This window comes from Chrysoperla carnea, chromosome 3, assembly GCF_905475395.1.
Source record: "Chrysoperla carnea chromosome 3, inChrCarn1.1, whole genome shotgun sequence".
Taxonomy (NCBI): Eukaryota; Metazoa; Arthropoda; class Insecta; order Neuroptera; family Chrysopidae; genus Chrysoperla; species Chrysoperla carnea.
In genome coordinates this window covers 48,539,376-48,560,807 of record NC_058339.1, presented here as the reverse complement: position 1 = coordinate 48,560,807, position 21,432 = coordinate 48,539,376, and the positions used below count along the sequence as shown (strand labels likewise).

At 29.0% G+C, this 21,432-nt stretch overlaps 2 protein-coding genes across 4 annotated transcripts in view; one reads left to right on the top strand and one right to left on the bottom strand.

The window, feature by feature from the left end:
• The window catches only part of LOC123296432 (triple functional domain protein), a 343,272-nt gene extending 326,756 nt beyond the window's left edge, over window positions 1–16,516 (top strand). For all 3 annotated transcript variants that reach the window (XM_044877904.1, XM_044877905.1, XM_044877903.1), the window contains 6 exons: window positions 5,686–6,068; window positions 7,257–8,045; window positions 13,995–14,160; window positions 14,478–15,292; window positions 15,492–16,032; window positions 16,366–16,516. In XM_044877904.1, coding sequence (XP_044733839.1) covers window positions 5,686–6,068; window positions 7,257–8,045; window positions 13,995–14,160; window positions 14,478–15,292; window positions 15,492–16,032; window positions 16,366–16,479 — 2,808 coding nt within the window. In that variant the 3' untranslated portion in view covers window positions 16,480–16,516. The remainder of the gene's footprint in view (window positions 1–5,685; window positions 6,069–7,256; window positions 8,046–13,994; window positions 14,161–14,477; window positions 15,293–15,491; window positions 16,033–16,365) is intronic.
• Window positions 16,517–17,714: 1,198 nt separating this feature from the next.
• The window catches only part of LOC123294462, a 33,191-nt gene continuing 29,473 nt past the window's right edge, over window positions 17,715–21,432 (bottom strand). The window contains exons 9-10 of the mRNA XM_044875496.1: window positions 18,724–21,346; window positions 17,715–18,487 (exon numbers count right to left, since the gene is read on the bottom strand). Of these exons, the coding sequence (XP_044731431.1) occupies window positions 18,352–18,487; window positions 18,724–21,346 (2,759 nt within the window). The 3' untranslated portion in view covers window positions 17,715–18,351. The remainder of the gene's footprint in view (window positions 18,488–18,723; window positions 21,347–21,432) is intronic.

Sequence of the window (21,432 nt, the reverse complement as noted above, 5' to 3'; positions counted from 1 at the left end):
GTAGCCAAACTCATCGACGACGTATTTTTGTCCGACGAAATAATAATTATTAATGTTATCAAGTGGTCATAGTGTCCGACAAATTCCCTGCTGCGTTTTTTCCTGACCAATAGCTTAATTTTGACGTTATAATGCTTATTTCGAAAAAAAGTCCTATTGAGAAGTTTTGATAGATTTGCCAAAAAGGAAGCCACTCATGAAGTTTGTATTAATTATTTAACAAAGCACCCTTTCTGTCCTACGGTCTATTGCTAATGCAGAGCGAGAAAATGTGTCTGAAAAAGAATTTTTTATTTACGTACACAATAGACACTTTCGAGGAAATCAAGAACTCCACAAGTCAAAAGAAACACTAAATATTTGATTCCCGTGCTCATTGTCTCTCAGACTAATATTTCTAATAAATATGTTGTTTTGAATAACTTGTTTACAATTTATGATATTTCCCTAATGCTATTTGATCACGTTGATGTTCGTCATGCGTGTAAGATTCCCTTCTATGTAATACCTATATAATATAATAAAAATATATAAAACGCCACATCAATGAAAAATATTATAAACTATATTCTATTTCCTGGAAATGTATAGTAATTATGTAAATGTATCCCTACAACTAAACTCTTCGCTCCGACCTAGATAACAATCAAATTACTATATTTCTATATCTATCTATTACGTATTACGTCGATATAACAGCCAGCCCTAAGGTATGTTTTCACTTTTATTTTTGTCAGATTAAAAATTATTATTAGCTTAAACGGAACCTTTTTGGGGACTGGGGGAACAAGTTATCGCATAATCGCGGCTATTATCTGATATTGAGAGAAATTATTACCCAGAAAAATTTAGCTCTTTTTGATGATAAAGTGAGTATTATCCGAGCTATCTACAAAATCGCTCCGAATTTTGTGCTATATCACAAACCTACTACACTAGTTGCTAAATGAACCTGATTTTTGTATTTCTATAAACAAATTTATTTTATTACAAGTTTCGTTAAATTCCGGACGAAGATCATAGAAAATTGCAAAAAATCGGGAAAATTTGTTTGTCTCCTAATGTGTTAAGAACATTTTATCTAATAATTTTGATCTAGAAAATGCGAAAATCGGGTTTCTTTGACGATTGGGAGAGTAATTTTTGAGATATCAACTAAAATATTTCACCAGGGGTAACATCGTGGATCAATTTTTTTAGTCGATAGTCCTGAAGCTTGTTCTTAAATCGTAAAATATATCAAATTTTTGTATCTTTATATTATTTAGGGTAATTTGGATCCAAAAAACATCCTCATTTATCGATTCGACCAAAATCGACGATTGGACGAGTAGTTTCGTAGAATATGACTAAAATAGTATGCAAGGGTTAATAACCCGGTAAAAACTAGTTTTTTATTTACAAAATGAAGCAGATTTTGGTTTTTTGTCTTGTGGCAATAGGTAACGAAAAAAAATTCCAAAAGTATAAAACTATAACTTTAAAATTGCTCATGAATAGTTTATAAAACCTACTGATCCATGGTTTAACTGTTGCAGAGGTATTTGAATCCTGAAACAAACCATATTTTCAATGGATAAAATCGTAACAAATAAAACAATTGAAATTCAACAGATATTATTCCTAGAAATTATTCTTCATGAAATAATGAAAATATTTTCCAAAGATAATCTTTATCATAATTATTTTAACTGAAGTAGCAGTTTCCAAGAATTTAAAAACCTATAATTGATTTGATTATAATCTTCATATTTTAAATTGTACTATTCTAAAATTAACATATCGTCGAAATTTAGAATTAGAAAGAAAATTAATTAATAATATCCTAAAATCTGTTTTCTATATTATTAGCAAGCATTAAATGTGTTGATTTTGCAACAAAAATACAGTTTAGAGCACCAACCTTTGGAGTAAGACATAAATACTTCAATGTCCCAACCCTTATTAAAATAACAGGTATATTAAACGGGCATTCTTAAAATTACTAAACAGGTATACTATTTATCATTAGTAAAAGTATGTTGTAGCCGTAGATCAATTCAGGCATTTTGTCGAAATCACAGTCTATGTTAATACATAGACTGTGATTACATAGACTGTCTTAATAGAGGACATCGCACTTTCCTTTATATTGTTTTAAGCTTCTTGGGGTACAACAATTTTTTTAAAGAAATTTTAACTTAAATATAGTATCTTAATAACAATAGAAATCAGCAATAAATCTAAGATTTTTCGAAACAAAGGCGATATGCATTACATTGGAACTCCTCTTTCCTTTGTTTCTACGTATTATGCTGCCAATTACTTTCTATTCACATAAACGGAAGGCAAAAAACATTGTCGAAAATCGAAGGATAATTTGATACTCGAGTCACTTTATTTTTAACAATTCTTCAAATGGCACGCAAAAAGAATCATAAAAATTTCGTTTTTTATGGCTTACAATCTAACTGCGCAAGTTCTGCGAGTTCAAAAATCAGTCTCAAAAAATGCCACATACTAAGAGTCGTAAATTTTACCTATTTGAAAGTGTTAGTAAAAGAAACATTTGCCTAAATTTTCTAAGGGAATACATTGTTGTTATATTTGTAGGTGTGATTGCAGACAAAAACTTAAGGTATTTAAAAGTTTTACTGGTGCTGCTATTATAAAATTAACATGCAAACATTAAATATTATTATTATTATTTTTAATACAAAGTGTATTATATTAATTCCACTGTACGTTCTAAAATTATATTTAATATAATTTATGAGTGTACACAAATTTTTACACATTCCGATACAGACAGACTTGTAACTTGTTTTGTTTTTAATATACATCATATCATACATATCCTATTAATATTTAAAATAATGTCCATTTTTCACGTAACTTACTCAATGATGAATCTAATAAATATGAGGGAAAATGAGTTTTAGTGGATATTCTTTTACTTGGTGAGATTGCATGAGCTTGCCTATTCCCAGATCTCTGATATAGAGTATAATTGTATTTTTAAAACACTCCGCTCCTTGCACTTCGCTCGTTCTACTTGCCTTAACTTTACGTCAACTAAGTCAGAAAATAAAATTAATTTGGCGTCTGTCTCATATAATTCATTGGTTTTTATCTATTTCTACTACTCTCCAAAAACGAAAAATAAAATATATTGATAACTTAATTCGAAGTCATTTAATACCACAACGGTTAGACCGATTTAAGTTATAATGTAAAAACGAAAAAACTAATAAAACAAAAACTAGCAGACTTCGCCATTTCTTTAATATTTATTCCCTTCAGGACCCACAACAAAAATATTTAGTAAAATTATTGTTAATTAGTTTAGCCAATTAATAATAATTTTATAAATCTAGCTAAATATTTTTGTGGGTCCTGCAACACACAGAAATGCTCATCTTAATTTGAATAGCAGATTTCTATTCAAAATCAGTAAAATACAGAACAGCGAAAGAGGAAGCATTTCAATTATAAAATTATCTCCACAAAGCTATGCACTAAAAATTGATTCCTTAAAAAGTTTATTAAAACATGCTCTTCTTTATTGGTTTGAATCGAAGTTAGAGCACGATAACTTTGCAAAAACACTTGCGGAATAGAGCTTGCTGAATGAAAATAGTTGCATTTAGGATTGAATCGACATAGTATGTGCCTGAAATAAATACAAGATTTTCAATATAAATTTTATTTTTAAATGGCAAGTAATGTTGTTTCCTGGAAAAATGTGGATTAGACAGACTATCCTGAAAAAAAAAAAAACTAATAAATTCAGTTACAACTTTAAAATAACATTCAAAGCGTTTATATTATCATGCCTTTAATACCATTTTCATCACACAAAAAGTCGTTATTCATTCGTAATTTTTTTTTCATTTTTCTTAAGGTATTTCCAGCATGGTATTTGCAGTTTCTATGTTAAAGCAATGGTACAATTTTTTTTTCGACAGAATTTAACGAAAAATTAAATTTAAGAATTTAATAATGCTTACTATTAATTCCCAAAGTTTCAGAAATTTTGACCGTTTAAAATGGGAAATAATTATGCCAACGTCCCAATTTCGATCAATTTACGTCAAAATTAATATCTCGAAAGTGAAAATTAATTTCTTAATTTTTTTTTTAGAATTTTATTGTATAAACATTTTTTTCTACTTTTTCTTCAATATATAATAATATCATAAAAAATAGTTGGAGAGACCGGACATTTTACATGCTTTAAATGGGACATGACCCTCAAAATCGCGAACTTTGTCTTTAAATATCTCGCGATCTAAACGGTCAAAAATTATGAAATTTTAGGAATTCATAAATAAAGCTATTATAAACCCGAGAAAAAAAAATTCGGCCAAATCTGTCGAAAAGTGATTTCATGCTGGTACTACCTTAAATTCTGCTATTACTTCATTATTTTGCTTTTTTTTCTGCTTGTATTTAATTATGCACTATTTTCGTTTACTTATACTTTCGTTTATCATAAAAGAGCACACAAAAGGTTATTTGAAATAGTTTTTTGATACAAATATTTTTTTAGGTTGATTTTATCAAGAATGTATGCTGTATTTATTTTAATTTTATGTTTTTTACACTATTTTTTAAAATGATTATTGATTATTGCATGTTTTTTTATTTAATCTCAAAATAAAGTATTTTGAAGGTGTGTTTTGGCGTATTTTCTCTAAAATAATAATTATTTTTTCGGAAAAGTACGCAACGAAGAGAAAACATGATATTTTCAGAAAGTCACCAATTAATTATCTTGCCCTTGAATATCACAACACATATGATCCAGTATAGACTTTTTTGTAACATGCAGTTAATCCAGTCGCTACCCAGGGCATGAAGGGATTAACAAGAGATTCACATTATTTTCTATGCTTTTTTACCTGTATAATCGATTATTGGTTGTGGATAAATGCATCTAATGACTCTACGGGTCAAATAACGTAGGAAATAATCTCAATCCCTTCATGTCCCTATTAACGAATAGAGTAACTGCACGTTGAAAGAGATCTGTGTTAGTGATTAGAAGATCCAAAGAAACGTTTATCAAAATTTTCAGCTTATTACTTTATATTCCAAGTTTAAGTGTATTTTTCGCTTATTTGCGAGAATTATTTTCCGAGAAATATTTTCTTTTTTTTTCAATACAAATACAATGGGAGCCATAAAATAAATAAATTAGATAAAATGTGCGAATAGGAAGAAATTAATGAGATCCATTGTGAGACCTGTAAGAAAGCTTACCCATTTAGAGACCTGCCATGTTATCAAAAGATAAATTATAGTTTGGCCTTATCTTCATTTCAATACCGCCAATATTAGGCATGTAATACAGTTTGCCGGAACTTTGTTGCCTTTAGGGTGACCCCAAATACAGATTATTCCTCGAAACACTTCAGATAGCACTTGTGATTATTTCTCCACCTCCAATGAAGCACAATAAATTCCAAGAAATCCCAAAAGCTTATTAAATTATTATTAATTAATTGGAATTTTGTTTCGAAAAATAAATACTCGCATAGTCGATTGTAAGATAATTCAGTTATAACGTATAGCACCAATGACGTAATATCGAGAAAATTTCTCACACCAGATCACACCAGATGAATACTATAATGAATATTTAATTAAATTTTTTTTAAATTCTTTTCAAAGAATATATTCATTATAAAAATTTATTTACAGGAACAACATACAGAAAATCAAGAACGTCATAGTTTACTACGTGATTGTAAATCAACAGATGCATTAACTGAATGTGATGAAACATCTATTGAGGGTGGAAGTGGTGGGGACGGTTGTACAAATAAATTAGCTAGCGGTGGTGAAAGTGGTAGTGGTGAAGAAGTGAGTGACTCAGAACAAGCGTTACGTAAACGTGATTATGTTATACGTGAATTAGCGGATAGTGAAGAAACGTATGTACGAGATTTAGCACAAATTACTGAAGGATATTTGGCGTGTATGCGTGATCCAAATTTTATTATAACACTACCAGACGATTTAAAAGGGACTAAGCAAAAAATGATTTTTGGAAATATTGAAGCAATTCATGAATGGCATCGAGAGTAAGCTAATATTTTTTATACCTAACTTATAGTCAATAAAATGTAAATGCAAAATTTCACTTTATAAATTTCGATCATATCTAGACATTTTGGCACAATGTCTTAGAAAATAATTTACTCCAACAAATAAAGTCCAAAAAAAGCAAAATACTGAAAGTTCAAAGAGAAATTTTTTCACAAAGCTTCTTTCTATATATTAGAACTATTCCTGGAAAATATTAATTTTCGCTAATAACACGCACTGTAGAGTTTGAAAGAAAACTTTTTGGTGTGGGAAAACATAACATAAGTCAATTAACTATATTTTCGAGTTTTAAACACCTGCAACTCGATGATCTGACGTAAACCCAATGTGATTTTCAGCAAAAACATTTGTTGTTTTTCACAAACTTAGCGTCTGTAAAAATTACTGCAAATGAAGTCAAAAATTAAACTTCGATAAATGTATAATAGTATTATGAAAGCACATATTTTCAGTTTCAATACATTTTATAGAATTAATAAAGAACATATTTTCGTAGACGGTTACTTGTATCTGTATATGACAAATTTGGCACCGAAAAGATAACATGAATTGTTGGTAGCTTACGACATAAAATAGGTCACATGTTATTTCTCGAATGGGAAGACGTCATTAGGAATGCCGATGTCTAGTCAGTGCTTTATTCATTTATGTTTATCAATTGTGTGGTTGCATTTAAAAATAATAATAATCTTAATAAAACACCAGAAAAACTGTTTATCGATTGCCAAATTATGTTAGAAAAAAACAGAAGGTTAGAATTTCTTGGAGATTCTTTCCTAGGGTTTTATTATAATTAATATTATTACAAATTGAAACCAAACTATGTGTATAATGTGAAAAGCTGATTTTTGTATAAAATATTAAAATTAATATAATACGTCTAAAACGTCTAAATTTTATAGATAAAACTAATTGTAACAGAAAAAAATCAATGGATTCCTATTTTTCATGTCAAGAGATATTTGTATCATTTAAAATTTATCTTTCCTAGTGGCATTTAAACCTATCGATTTACAAACATAGTCAGAGTCTTGGATATCCTCTAAATTTGGTAATACGATATTTCCTATATTTCGAATTTTTGCATTTACTTTGTCTAAATGTAGTTTAAAAATGTTGAAATGGTAAAAAGAAAACAATTTTTTTTAAATATTTGATTACAGTTTCTTCAGTAAAGCACTTCGTCGTTGTGTAGAACATCCAGCTGAATTAGGACCATTATTTCGACGATGTGAACGTAAATTACATATGTATGTTGTATATTGTCAAAATAAACCAGTGTCTGAACATATTGTGTCCGAACATCTTGATGGATATTTTGAAGAATTACGACAGCATCTAGGACATAAATTACAATTATGTGATTTGCTTATAAAACCTGTACAACGTATCACCAAATATCAATTACTATTAAAAGAAGCATTAGCATGTACAGAACGCGCTGGTCTAAGCAATGAAATTGTGACGTTACGCCATGCATTACATGTAATGCATGTTGTACCAAAAGCAGCAAATGACATGATGGACGTAGGTCGATTACAGGGATTTGATGGGAAATTAAGTGCACAGGGACGTTTACAATTACACGGTCCATTATTATGTTCCGAAACACCAACTGGACCAAAGAAAGAATTACAAGTATTTTTATTTGAACAAGCTGTTATATTCTCGGATGCTGTTGGTAAAAAAACTGCGTACACTAGTCCTGTATATGTTTACAAAGCACATTTTCAAGTGAATAAAATGGCCATGGAAGAGAATCAAAATGGTACATTTACGTTACGCTCAACGGATCCAAGACGACCAAATTTACAGTTTACATGCGAAGCATCAACACCAGAATTACGTACACAATGGCTACGAACATTACATGCAATATTACAAACACAGAAAGATTTTCTAAAAGCAATTCAAAGTCCTATCGCCTATCAAAAGGAATTAACAAAAGATGCGTGAGTCTCGAATACTCTCTCTACTATATCTGTCTCTGTTATTTCTCTCAGCTCTCTAATAAAAATAACACTACTACTAGTACTATTATTCATCATCTCTTTTTAATTAATTCTCTCTCTCTCACACCGTTTCTAAATAATTTCGTCTTAATAAATTAATTAATAATCAAAACCAATTCAAAAAATACAAAAAAATCAAACACTACTATTTAAAGAAAAAAATGTATATGATTTTTTTTATTACATCATTCTTTTGGCGTCATTATGTGTGTTAAGTTTGTTATTATGTTTGTCTTTTTGAAAAAAAATGTATTTTCAAACAATATATTTAACGAGTACAAAGTACAATTAATTACGATAGAAATATTATATAAGTACTTTTGTAAATTTTTAGACTTTTTTTTCTAATTTGTAATATATTTATTTATTATTATATAATTTTTATTTAATAAACTTTTAATTTTTTTTAAATATATATTTTAATTTATATATCCTTAGTATAGAGTATTAGATCTCAGCGCTATTACGATAAAAAATTGAACTATTTATAGATAATAGATATTTAACGCTTAACTATTGTATTAATGGTAATGTAAGAACTCAAAATAAAATTAGCATTCCCAAAAAGAAAGTATTTCAAAGTGTGAATTTCCGATTATTAATTTTCTAATTATACTTTTCGAACCTAAAACATTCGCCCTTAAAATAATTTTAATTTATATATATATATATATCAAAACTATTTTCTATAATTAGTTCAGCTATCGGCCACTGAACATCATATCATTTATCATGCGCAGATAGATTTTTTACATGAAATAGTTTTAATTATTAGTTAATTAAGGATGTATAGGAGGTACAATCGGAGACCAAATTTAATTTGACGAACATGTTACTTACGTTTTGCTTTTATAAAAATTAAAAAATTACTAAAATAGCATTATTATCTTTGTTTTAGATTCATTTTATATCAAAATTATTTATATTTTTTAATCCCTAAGCAAAATTTGAAATTATATAAGTATTCAGATTTGAATACAAAAAAATTTCTGAGGTTTAATAAATATTTTGAATAACATCACAAAATCGTTTAAAAGATAGAGCTCTTTTATTAGAACATTTTTTATTGAAATTTGAATATTTTAGAAATTTCGTTCTTTTCCTTACTGATTTCAGAATATAATAAGGATTGAAACAATTATTAATTTAATTACATCAATCTAAAAGAACGAAATTCGAGCTATTTCGGTTATTTGTTAATCAGTTACACTACTATGATTTAAGTATTCGTCAAATTAAAATTTTTCAAGTTTGTTTGTTATTTTTTTGCCTCCTCCTAAACAACTTTAATAAAATTGTATCAAGACATGCAAGCATAAGACTAAAATATATTTAATTTATTTTTAATTTAATGGGTAATATTTCTTTGAACTGAAAATGTGAGAAGATTTTTGTCACTTATAATTGATAAATGCGGGTTAACGATTTGTGCATGTCTTAAGTTATAAAAGCTGTATAGGCAAAGTATATACTCCAACTGGCAGTAGAAATGAAAAAATTCGTATCATCTACATGCGTATTGCTAAAAGTATATGTCTATTAATTTAACGTTAATTTGAAAAGAACTCTAATTTTCTGCCTAAGAAGTTTAAATTCCAGAGCAGTCTGACAAAAATAAATCGAGTTCTTCGAATGTAGGAAACATTTTAAATATTGCTAATTTTGATAAAATTAAACCCAAATAATTCAAACAGATATTACCCCTTAAAAAAAACTGACAAATGTCAAAACAATTTTCTTTAAAGAGGTTTGTGGAAAAGTGCAAGATAGACATTGCTTTTTTTTAAATTTTACATGCAGGTAATATATTTATCCCCAAAATACACAAATATACTAATTATCCCAATGCTGACCAATAATTTTCCAAAATTGTCATAAATTACTACGAAAATCATGAATTCTAACAAAGCTTTCGCTACATTTGAAATGCATTTTTCATGAAATATTTCATAAATAATTTTTTTACTAATGAGTCAATAAAAAGTTTTTATAACAAATTTTTGAATTGTTTGCTCATTAAAATTTAATAGAATTGGATGCTGGTATCGTATTCATAACTCCACCAACATGATAATTGCCGTTTTTAGATTTTTGAAAGTAATAATCTTAAACTCTAGGTACACATTTAAGATTTATTCTCCAGGGCTTAATCTCATAAACATTCTACTTTTGCGTAACCACAGAATATCTTTTCTAATTTAAGAAGGCCAAATTTTTCTTGTTGCGATGATATGTACCGTTTCAGTTGTGTGGAATGTTTTGGACTATCGTATACTCCATAGGAATTTTTCAGATTTCGATAATTATGTTTTAAACAAGTCACAAATATGAAACCAACTCTCAGTCGGTAATTCGTAACGCATGTCGACACTAGTCTTCATAAAAAGGAAAATATATGTTGAAAGCGGAGAGGGTTAAGGCGAGTTGCCTGTGACGAGTAAAATATGTACAATTATCCCCGTTTATAAATTATACACAATGTCAGTTTTGTAAAGCACTTCTTTCCGTCTTCTGTTTTCTTCTAGAAACCTCAACTTCTTGCCTCGGTTACGTGTTAAAAAAGAACTGAACAGTTAGTAAGACTCAAAATTAATTTGCAATGCTTTTCCCGTAGTTATCTGGTTAGTATGTTAAAGAGATCGTAAAAATAATTCCAAGGCTTTTAAAAATTCCAAAATGGCAATCGTTATCAACAAATAAAAAATAAAAAAGTGTGTATTAGTTTTTTGTCAAAAACCAATAATAATAAAATTATAACAAGGTCAATTTGCGCATTTAAACGTTCAAAATGGAATAAATAATTATTGAACAAGTCATTATTAAAAAATGAAAGAAACTCAGTTCATTATTAAAAAAATATTTATATGCCTATTGTTAATGAAATAATTTTGATGGCATTTTCATTCAAAATCGTCTGCCATTGTTAAACAACATGCAAAACTATTTCGCTAACTCATTACAACATTGTAAAAAAATTTTTGGTTTTATCATATTTGTTATTAACTATCGCAATTATCAAAGAAAGGGGTTTTTTAATAAGCCTTAACTTTTACCGATCTTTTTAATGTAGTAACTCGATTATAAGTGTTATTAACAGCATTAAAAATCATTAGAATTATGCTCCCACAAATATAAAATTTTAACATTTACTTGCATTCTTTTTAATTGTCATTATGGATATTTCGAAATCGAACATTTAGAAACTGAGTATTTTACAATATATATTTTTATATTATTACGCTGCTTAGAAGCTAATATTTTGTTCTGTATATTAATCCCATCAAATAATCTAAGATTAAATTGACATAGACGCCAAAAGAATGAGATAATATTTTTTGTTTTTATAAAATATTAACATGAAGCCAATAATTAATTTAGATAATTGAAGTGAGATCACTATAAATATTATTAAACTTATTTTAAACAAATAATATGTAAAATTATTGTATTTACAAAAAAAATTAAAACCAAAAAATATTGTTTTAGTCCTTCTTTGTATATATTAAAATTAATTGCATAATAATTATTAATTATTGTATGAATGGTATGTGAAATGTAAATATTTGCTGAAATATTAATTAATATTATTATTAATATTCGATGGTATTATTATTATTTGAAAATAAATACAAAAATCAAAAATGGACAAAACATAATTTTTTGAAATAGGATAAATAATAATAAATGAGAAAAATTTACTACATCATATAATATTTGTTTGTTTGTTCTCGTCTATTTTATTTTATTTCATTATTTTTTTTATTGACGATGCAGCTAGATATCAAGGTCGGCATGTTGTATAATATTGAAATTTTTTCGCCTTCCGGCAAAATTTTTCTTCCGTATATTTTAAAATTCACTGAAAATAAAATGTGTAAGTTTAGCGATATAATGAATAACAGAACTGTTTAATTTGCCTATGAATTTTGTCGAGACAAATATTTAAACTCTAGGGGGTAGAAAAGGTAGGCTCCTATATCCACGTAAAATAACGACGGAGGAATGTCCGCATACTGTCATTATCTGACACAGTTTATTCTGTCATTTTAAGGTTCCCCGTTTTACATGCCTTTCTAAAATATAAAACATTTCATTTCAATATATAGAAGTTTGGTTAAATCTATTTGACTTCATCTCGTAAAAATCGTTCCTACCCAAAAATGTAAAATTTTAATAGATAATTTTTATTATTTGTTTCGATAAAATACGACAGCAGGCGAATTAACTTTCAAATTTTTTCCATTATTCTAAATCGTATAAGCAAAATTAATTTATTTTCAGTGATTTATTAAATGTAAAAAGCATATATTGTCGAAAAGCGAAATAATCCAATCACTGTTCGACATGCCGGCTTATAATGTTTAATCACATCGTTTTAGTTGAAAGGCGCGATAAAAACTAAAGGAACTGATTGCATGCTATTGGTTTTATAATACGTTAAAAGTTTCATACAACCAAATGCAAGAACCTGCATACTATCTACCAATTTTAAGTAATTAGGCTCCTAAATGTATATCGCGCCTAATGAGCTGTTTAAAAAATTAGATTAACATTTTTTATTTATGCATAAATCAAATTAACTAATCTAACAAGCACGGGCGCATGCGTTAATATAGAAGAGAGTAAATTTTGTTTGCATTTTGATTTAAAAAATTTTAAACAGCCCATGAAATTATTTAATTTTTTTAATTCGCTTTAATCTCTTTTTGGTTAATTTATAATTTATAATTTCCATAATAAAATTTATTTACTTGTGAGTAAAATTTATAGCTGTGTTGATTTGTAAAATTCAATTCGAATGAAACTCAAATTAAATATTAATGTCAAGCTGATTAATTTCGAGGAAAAAACCTGACCATTATTTATTAGTTTTTAATTTAATTTATTGTAATAGAAGCTCTATGAAAAAATCATATTGTTTCGTTGCCTGTCAATATTATCCCAAATCAATATTAATTATTTTAATTCTAGCCCAGTAATTCGGATTTTTTACCGTGAGCATATCGTTCAAGTTTTTTAGAGATTGATAATAAATTTTCCTTTTATAAAATCATATTCTTGTATACAAGTCCTAGATCTGTCTACATAGTATATGATGGTGACATACACTTATCACAAAATTACAAAGAGCAAAGGCATTGTTCACATTATTTTAAACAGCGATAAGGATATCGAAGAAGTTTCTCAGGATAGATTAAAGCTGTATAGAATTATCATCGCAGATTCATGATATTGTATAAAAATATACCTTTCAATAGAATATTCCTTTTGATTTAAAACTTGTCTATTGATTCCTTTGAATTTTCGAGCTCCAAATAACCTAACGAATACACAAGAAATAAGCCGATTAGAGGTAAAATTGCAATAATTCCTCGTGAGATAATAAAAAGATTCGATGCCTTATCATCATCAATAAAGATGATATTTCTGATATCATCATCACTACATAGTATAAAACAAAGTCGCTTCCCACTGCCTGTCCCTGTGTATGCTTAGATCTTTAAAACTACACAACGGAATTTGTAGTAGTGTTTTTAAAAGATAAAGAGGAAGGTTTATGTGTATTATTCATGCATAAATTAGAAGAAAAACACTGATAATTTTAGAGGTTTCTAATTTTTGAATATAAAGACATTCTGCAGTCTATGTAGTTTTTAGCAATATTTTTTAAATTTCATTCACAAGTGAATACAAAAAAATTAATAACTTATAAAAACCAAAATTGATCATTCACCACTCATCATCATCATCATCATTTTTTTCATTTGTTTTATGTCTTGTGGATCATTAAAATCATTTTGGGGTCTAGTTTATCTTTTTTATTTTTATTTTGTTTTACGTTCTTTTAAATTTTATTTTTTTTATTTTTATTTTTATTTGAATAAACAGTTTATCGGCAAGTGATTTATCAAACAATTGGAGTCCATCGCTAAGAAAAACTCAATCTGTTCCAAACCAACCAAATAAACTTTCTCGAAAACCAAACAGTCGTCCTGGGCTTTTACAAGGATTTCGCAATTCAATTAGTAGAAGATGGTCAGATACTGATCCTCCAGTAAGTAGAAGTGTACTGTATTCAAAAAATATGTCCATTTATACAAAAAAATATTTTCCGTTCAAATGATATGCGTTTTCGACAAGCAGAAACAGAAAATTTTCAATTTTCTTGTGCATTTAACTAAAACTTGTCAGCGGTCGTATAAGGTATATGCAACAGACTGACACAGTTCAGCCATAGACTAACCGTAACTGACTTTCAATCTAAAAAAACAATCGCCTCACATTTTTTAGATTTGTGACACCGAATTAATTCTGTAGATTTTCTTTAACAATCGTTTCTAAAGCAATAATTATATTTACTTACTTTTAAAGGGTCGCCCACATTTAGCATCAAAACCAACAGATGTGATTGCATCAGCTAATTCTGATGCTGTAATTGAATGTAAATTAGAATCGTGGACAAATGATTTATATGTAACTTGGAGGAAAATAGAACCAAATCCAATAGTTCTTCGATCAAATGATCGAATTCAAATGACATTAATGAATGGAATTGCAACATTGCTCATAAAAAATTGCCATGAATCCGATTCTGGCATTTATCAATGTACCATAGCAAATGATAGTGGAACTGTCCAATGTGTTGCAAATCTCAATATAATTCCATCAAAACATCTTCAGGCTGAAGTAGTTACTTGTTCAAGTGTGGCTCTAAGCTATGCCAGCGAGATGTATAGAAATTCAGATAAATGGCATGTTGAATATTGTGAAGCGGGTACAGCACATTGGCAATCTGCTGTTGGAGGTCCAAGAAGTGGGCATTATTTAGTCGAACATTTAATTCCTGGTACAAGTTATACGTTTCGTGTAAATGGTGGACAACCTAGTGCAGCGGTTGCATTACCGCCAGCAGATAGTAGTCGACGAGCTCAAGAACAATTTCATCGACGTTATGCAGAAGGTGAAGAATTAGGACGTGGACGTTATAGTGTAGTCCGTGCTGCAACTGATCGTGGTACTGGCCAAAAAGTTGCTTTAAAACAAGCATGGCGAGCTAGAAGGTCAAGATCGGCCACACACTCTGAATATAGTTTATTATCATCGACAGAACATCAAAATTTATTAAGAGCTCTGGCAATGTTTGAGCATGCACCAAGGCCTGGAATGGACACAATTGTTATGGAATTGTAAGTTATTTTACTTTTATATAGTACTGCAGCTTAACTCAGTCCAAATCCTAAAAGGCAATGATTTGATTATCGGTTCAAATCCACTAAGCAAAAGTTTTTTCCACAGAAATTTTTTGGAGGATAGGTGCAGTACTATAAGAAAACAAATTTTAATTTTGAAATAAAATACTGATATTCAATTATTTAATTTTTTTAGAATTCGGGGCCCTCCTATCTTAGAATATTTATGTCGTTGTACTGAATACACTGAAGGTGAAGTTTCATTTTTATCTAGACAACTAGCCGGTGCGCTATCTTGGTTACATTTACGAAACATTGCTCATCGTGATTTACGGCCAGAAAATGTGATAGTTGATAATTCTGGATCAACACCGAATGTAAAATTAATTGATTTAGGAGCGGCTGTAGGACTTCCCGAACCACCAGCTTGTATAGAATGTACCGCACCCGAATGTATAACTGCATTAAGAAATCCAGAAAGTCCTAAAGGATGTCCAAGTGATATGTGGTCATTTGGTGTTTTGATTTATGTAATGTTAAGTGGTTTATCGCCGTTTTTAGATGATTCAGATGAAGAAACTACATCGAATGTATTAAAATGTGATTATTGTTTTCCTGATGATTATTTCTCAGGAGTATCAGATGATGCTAAAGAATTAATTCGTCAGTTACTTATACTGCAACCCGAAAAACGAATTACCATAACAAAATGTTTAGAATCTCCTTGGATAGTTAATGTAAGTAATCTTGATATTCTTGTAACCCAAGAGTAGTCTGAAATAATGCAATGTACTAATGTACTTCCCTTTCCTTTAAAAGATTGTTTGTATGGAAAGAAAATCAATTTCTTTAGTTAATACCTCATACAACATTTGTTTCTTTGGATTATTTAGAGTTTGGATTAACTTAGATGAGATGGTTATTTTCAGATATATCTCCAGAATCACTCCGATAAAAGATTTCCGCACATTATTTTAGGCTATATCTCAAAAATTGTTCACCCCATTTTAATCTTTTTGTACCACTCTCCTCACAAATTTTAATGAAAATTTTTAAAATTATTTTTTCAGGATACCGCCCCATGTATAATACCATCAACACGTCTTTTAGCATTTGTAGAAAGACGACAACCATCTAGCAGTGTTCCAAGATCACCGTTACATAACCTTAGTTTAAATGATTAAAAAACATTAATTAATTTTTCTATATATTCTTTTAATTAGTTTTATGACTGTATATAAGAGTATACTTATAAATAAATAGTAAATAAATGTTAAGAAATATTGTTGTATGATAAGCAATTAATTATAATGTAACTATTATAAATATATGTAAAAAAAATCATTTTAAAAAAGTTTTTTGTTTTCTTGTTCGTAATGACTCTAATAATTTAATATATAATCATTTTATTACATTTCATTTTCATAATATGCTGCTAATAACTTGACAAGGTGTTTCAAAAAAAAAGGAGCTTTATATGTAGGTAATACCAAATTTTACTGATAAAATTTAGTACAAAATTTTCGGTTACTTTTTTCGATTTAGGCTTGGTTTATTGGCCACAATCCGCCAATATTTCATAACCCCTTCTAACCCAGATCAACTTGAATTGGTGGCAATTTAAAAATTGTAATATAAAAAGTTATTGGACATTTTGACCTATTTTACATGCGCATTTTTGTAGCAGACTAACACTTTGTAATAGACCAAAAATATTACCCACTTTATGCTGGAGTCAAAGGGAGGGATATTAAAAATGTCAATTAAATATTAAGGTTGTTGTCTCGCTATGGGCAAAGTGTCAAAAAATTCAAAATATTTTGTAAGTCGATTGACATTCTCTAAGTCAAGGTAAATTTAATTAAAGTATGGATCATTATGGAGAGTTAACACAATGTCTTGAAAAGCTTTTGCCAATCGTCACTTCTGATCAGGCTGTTCCATAACTAAATAGGAAAAGAGTTTTTTATTATTACTTACATTATTTGTACTATTTGGCCTATTGATAAATTCACCACTGACAACTTATATTGATGAAAAAAGTTTTTAACATCGATTATTCGTTGTATTAGTTTTATTCGATTCACTAGGCGCGATTAGTTAAACTGTTTATAGCAGTAGTTGTTAATACTTACAAGTCTTGCAATATTTATTTAGGTAGATACAGCGATAAAACGGGAAAATACAAATAAAACTCATTCCATCAGCCAGTCTTCTTTTCTGTTTTAATGTTGGCTTATTATCACAAAAAGAACATCTCATCTTTAGAAATTTAGTTTTAAAGTCATATATATAAATAAAAACTTATAAAAACAATTATAAAAATATATTTAACATAATAAAATATTTTTACACACAAAATTTACATTTAAAATATTCATATTTTATTTAAAATTTTTAAAAATAAGTAGGTATACAGGAATCCCTCCACATCGAAGGTGTAAACACTTTCTAAATCAAATATTGACAATAATGAAATTAAACCATGATTGAAAATAACGTATTTTTCATAAAATTCTAAAATTCCTAATATTGCTGTTAAATTTTCCCTCATGTATTTTTTAAGTAGATTTTTTAAAATTAGAATAAATATTACCCAAATTCACATTCCCACACCAAAACAACTCTTAAAGCATGTTAAGCTTTTGTCAATCATAGTTTTGGAATTAATTTTTTTTTAAAATACAGGTTTATACGTTTAGTTTAATTTAAAATTTATAGTACAAGGTTTGTATAGTATTGGGGTCAGTTATATAATTCAAAAATTTAGAAGAAGAATTTACTAGTCAATAATTTGTCAACGTATGGAATGTTTTTCAAATATCGATTTATTTTGGTTTTTGTCAGTAGAAGTCAAATATGGTAAAGTAGGAATGTCATGCCAAATATTAAGTCAAAAATGTCAAAAAATAGTTTTTATTTAATTTCAAAAAAATCAGTCATTTCAAAAGTTGATCACAGTCAGACAAAATAATTTATAGAATAAATATAACAAGAAAAAAAAACACAAATAAATAATAAATAAATAACGCACTAAGTAATCAGCTTAAAGTTGATTAAATTCTTAAAGTTTGAGGTTGAGTTGTTTCATTTGAAAGAAGCATTTTATAAGTCATTAATTTTGTAACGTTATTACTTCTGTCTTTTAAATTTTCTGTAGTGGTTCCGGATTTATCTTGTTGATTGTTTATGCTGGAAAATAAAATAAAAAACTGTATAATAAAATTAACTTAAAATTTATACAAAACTTGATTATTTTATCAATATAACTTTTTGTGTACTGTGGCTAAGGCATTGACGAGTACTTTCTAATTTATAACACCTATACATTATGAATTGTCTAGTGAAGCGGGAGGGCACTAGCTATCAGCGAGTTTTATTAATTTTCATACATTACTTAAAATAAAGTGAATACGTCCTATACTTACGTTTTATTGGAATTATCTAATTCTTTTTTCTCTAAAGTTTCTTGAAGTGCCTCGTAAAGATGTAAACTTTCATCAATTTCTAAATCATCGTCATCCAAATTTTCTTTTTGATAATTATTTTTTATGTTTAAATAAGCATTTTTTGTGGTAACTTTGTCATTATAATGACCAGAAACAGAAGATATTTTAACAAACGTGGTTTGTTTATCATTTATTTTACGATTTTGTTCGGTCTCGCTAGGTTTGTCGCCATCTCTAACTTTATGTAAAACATTACCAATGTAAAATAATTTCACAGGTTGTTCATTATTATTAATTATAGGTCGTGGTTTATCGTCGGTCTGTCTGTCCCCGTAAAAGTTTGGATCATTGTTATAGTCATATTGATTTGTAGGTCGGGTTGGTCTTCCGTAATTTGGATTACTTACTTGTCCGTATACGAAACTGAACTGTTCGTCGTCAACGTGAGGTCTGTCAGTCATAGGTCGGTTACTTAAGTCAATAAATCCAGGCCTATTGGGTCGGTTATTTGAATTTCCATAAAAGTTATTGTCATTCATTGGTCGTGAGTTCGAAGTCCCATAAAAGTCATTATTATTCGTCGAAGGTCCGTTATATCCGTTAGTAGGTCTGTTTTGTATTATTATTGGTCTAGAAGTAGGTCGAACAGGTTGGTAGTCATCGTCTTGTGGTCTTACAGCTGTAGGTCGATAAGGTCGATTAACATTTACATTTATAAAATTATTTTCTGTTGATATCTCTGAAAAGTAATCATCTTCAGGCCGAACAATTATTGGTCGGTTATTTGATGTACTATAATATCCATCTGAATTCGAAGGTCGATTATTGTATCCCGTGTCAGGTTTATTCGCATAATAACCATTATTGTCAGGTCTTTGTGTAATTGGTCGATTGTAATTGTAATTGTTGTCATTGTAACCGTTTTGTAAGGGTCTTTGGGTAATAGGTCGATTGTAATTATATTCATCGTCATTGTAACCGTTTTGTGGCGGTAAAGGTCTTTGGGTAATTGGTCGATTGTAACTGTAGTCATTGTCATTGTAACCGTTTTGTGGTGGTAAAGGTCTTTGAGTAATCGGTCGATTGTAATTATAGTCATTGTCATTATAAACGTTTAGTGGTGGTCTTTGTGTAGGTATGGGTCTAGGTTTTGTTGGTCCGTATACTGTTTCAGTCGTTAATGGGTAGTAATTGTCTGATAAGTAAGTATTTTGAGGTCGTATGGTGTATCGTCTTGTAGTAGTTAATAGTGTATAAGGTCGTACCGTTGTCGTGTATTGATTAGGTCTGTTATGGTGATGATGAGGTTTTGGTCTGTTATGGTGGTGAATTTTCTCGTAGCTGTCGTCATCGTATGATGGTTGTACATAATCATTTTTCTTAATGTTATTTGTCGTCTTATCGTCAACAACACCAATTAGATACGTAAGGTCACTAGGTTTAGGTCGTTTTGGTTTAAGATCGTAATATAAGTCTAATTCATCTAAATCTGGATTTGAACTTGATGGTGGCACTCTTGTTGTAGTCGTATACCTAGACCATTTTGTTGGATTTGCTGGTACCACAGATTGAAAAGTTTGTAAGCCATACGAATGTGTTGTTGTTGAATACTGATATTTTTCCTGTTTGTATGGTAAATTTGATGGTTTAGGAAATTCATCGTACCAATCTTCGCTACCATCACCATGATTTGATTTAAATTTACTTAATGGTCTTTTGGTCGCTGCCGTTGTCAATTGTATCGGTATGTCGTAGTTAATTGTAGTAAAATTTCGATAATGTTTATTATTTCGTTTGGATTTTAGTGCTAATTGTGCTTCTTCGATTTTATAAAGTTCTCCAGGGAATAACGAATTTCTTGAAAGTAATAATAAATTTAATGCGTCTGATACATTGTCTGTTTTCGTCGTGTCATGTAATGTCATTTCAGTTTTTGTCACGTTATTTTCGTCGTCGATGTTTTCCCTTAATATGTTTAAATCAGTTTTGTTAATATCATCATGTAAAGTCGTCATATTTTTTATCGTCATGTTTAAATGGTTTCGTAAATTTTCAGGTACATCATTAGTAAAGTCATTTGTCTCTTCAACCCATGGTGCTAAGTCAAAACTGTTTAAAATTGGATCTAAACAAGACACACGTTCATTTCGTAAATTATCAGCCGTTAAAAACACAAAAGGTTGTATTGTGTCAATATCTGGCATAGAACTACATATCACTTGCGACAGAGTAATTTTACGTATTTGTTGTAATTGTTCAAGAGTAAAAGAAGACTCAAAGTTGCCATTTTCATACCAAAACCGATCACCTTGACGTAAGTTTGAAAATTGTTGTGCAATAATACATGCAAATGTTGGTCCAACTAATCCACCTCTAACCGGTTTTTCTGCTAAACCACCAGTAAACAAGTCAATATCATCAAAATGGTCATAAAGATTTTCTAATTTATTTACTGTTTCCAAGGACATAATTTTTTGTAGGTCAAACCATGAGGTAACAGGGGATAGTCCACAAGGTCCACGCCAAGATGTATAAGTGGGTAATCCATGATCACGCCCCCGTTGAATATTAATTGCAGCCAAATCCATGCCAAATGAAAAACCTAAATTTTTTTAAATTACTAAAGTTCTTAAAGCTGGAAATTGTATATTTTTAAGCAATATTGCGCTAACGTAGCCGCAACTTAAC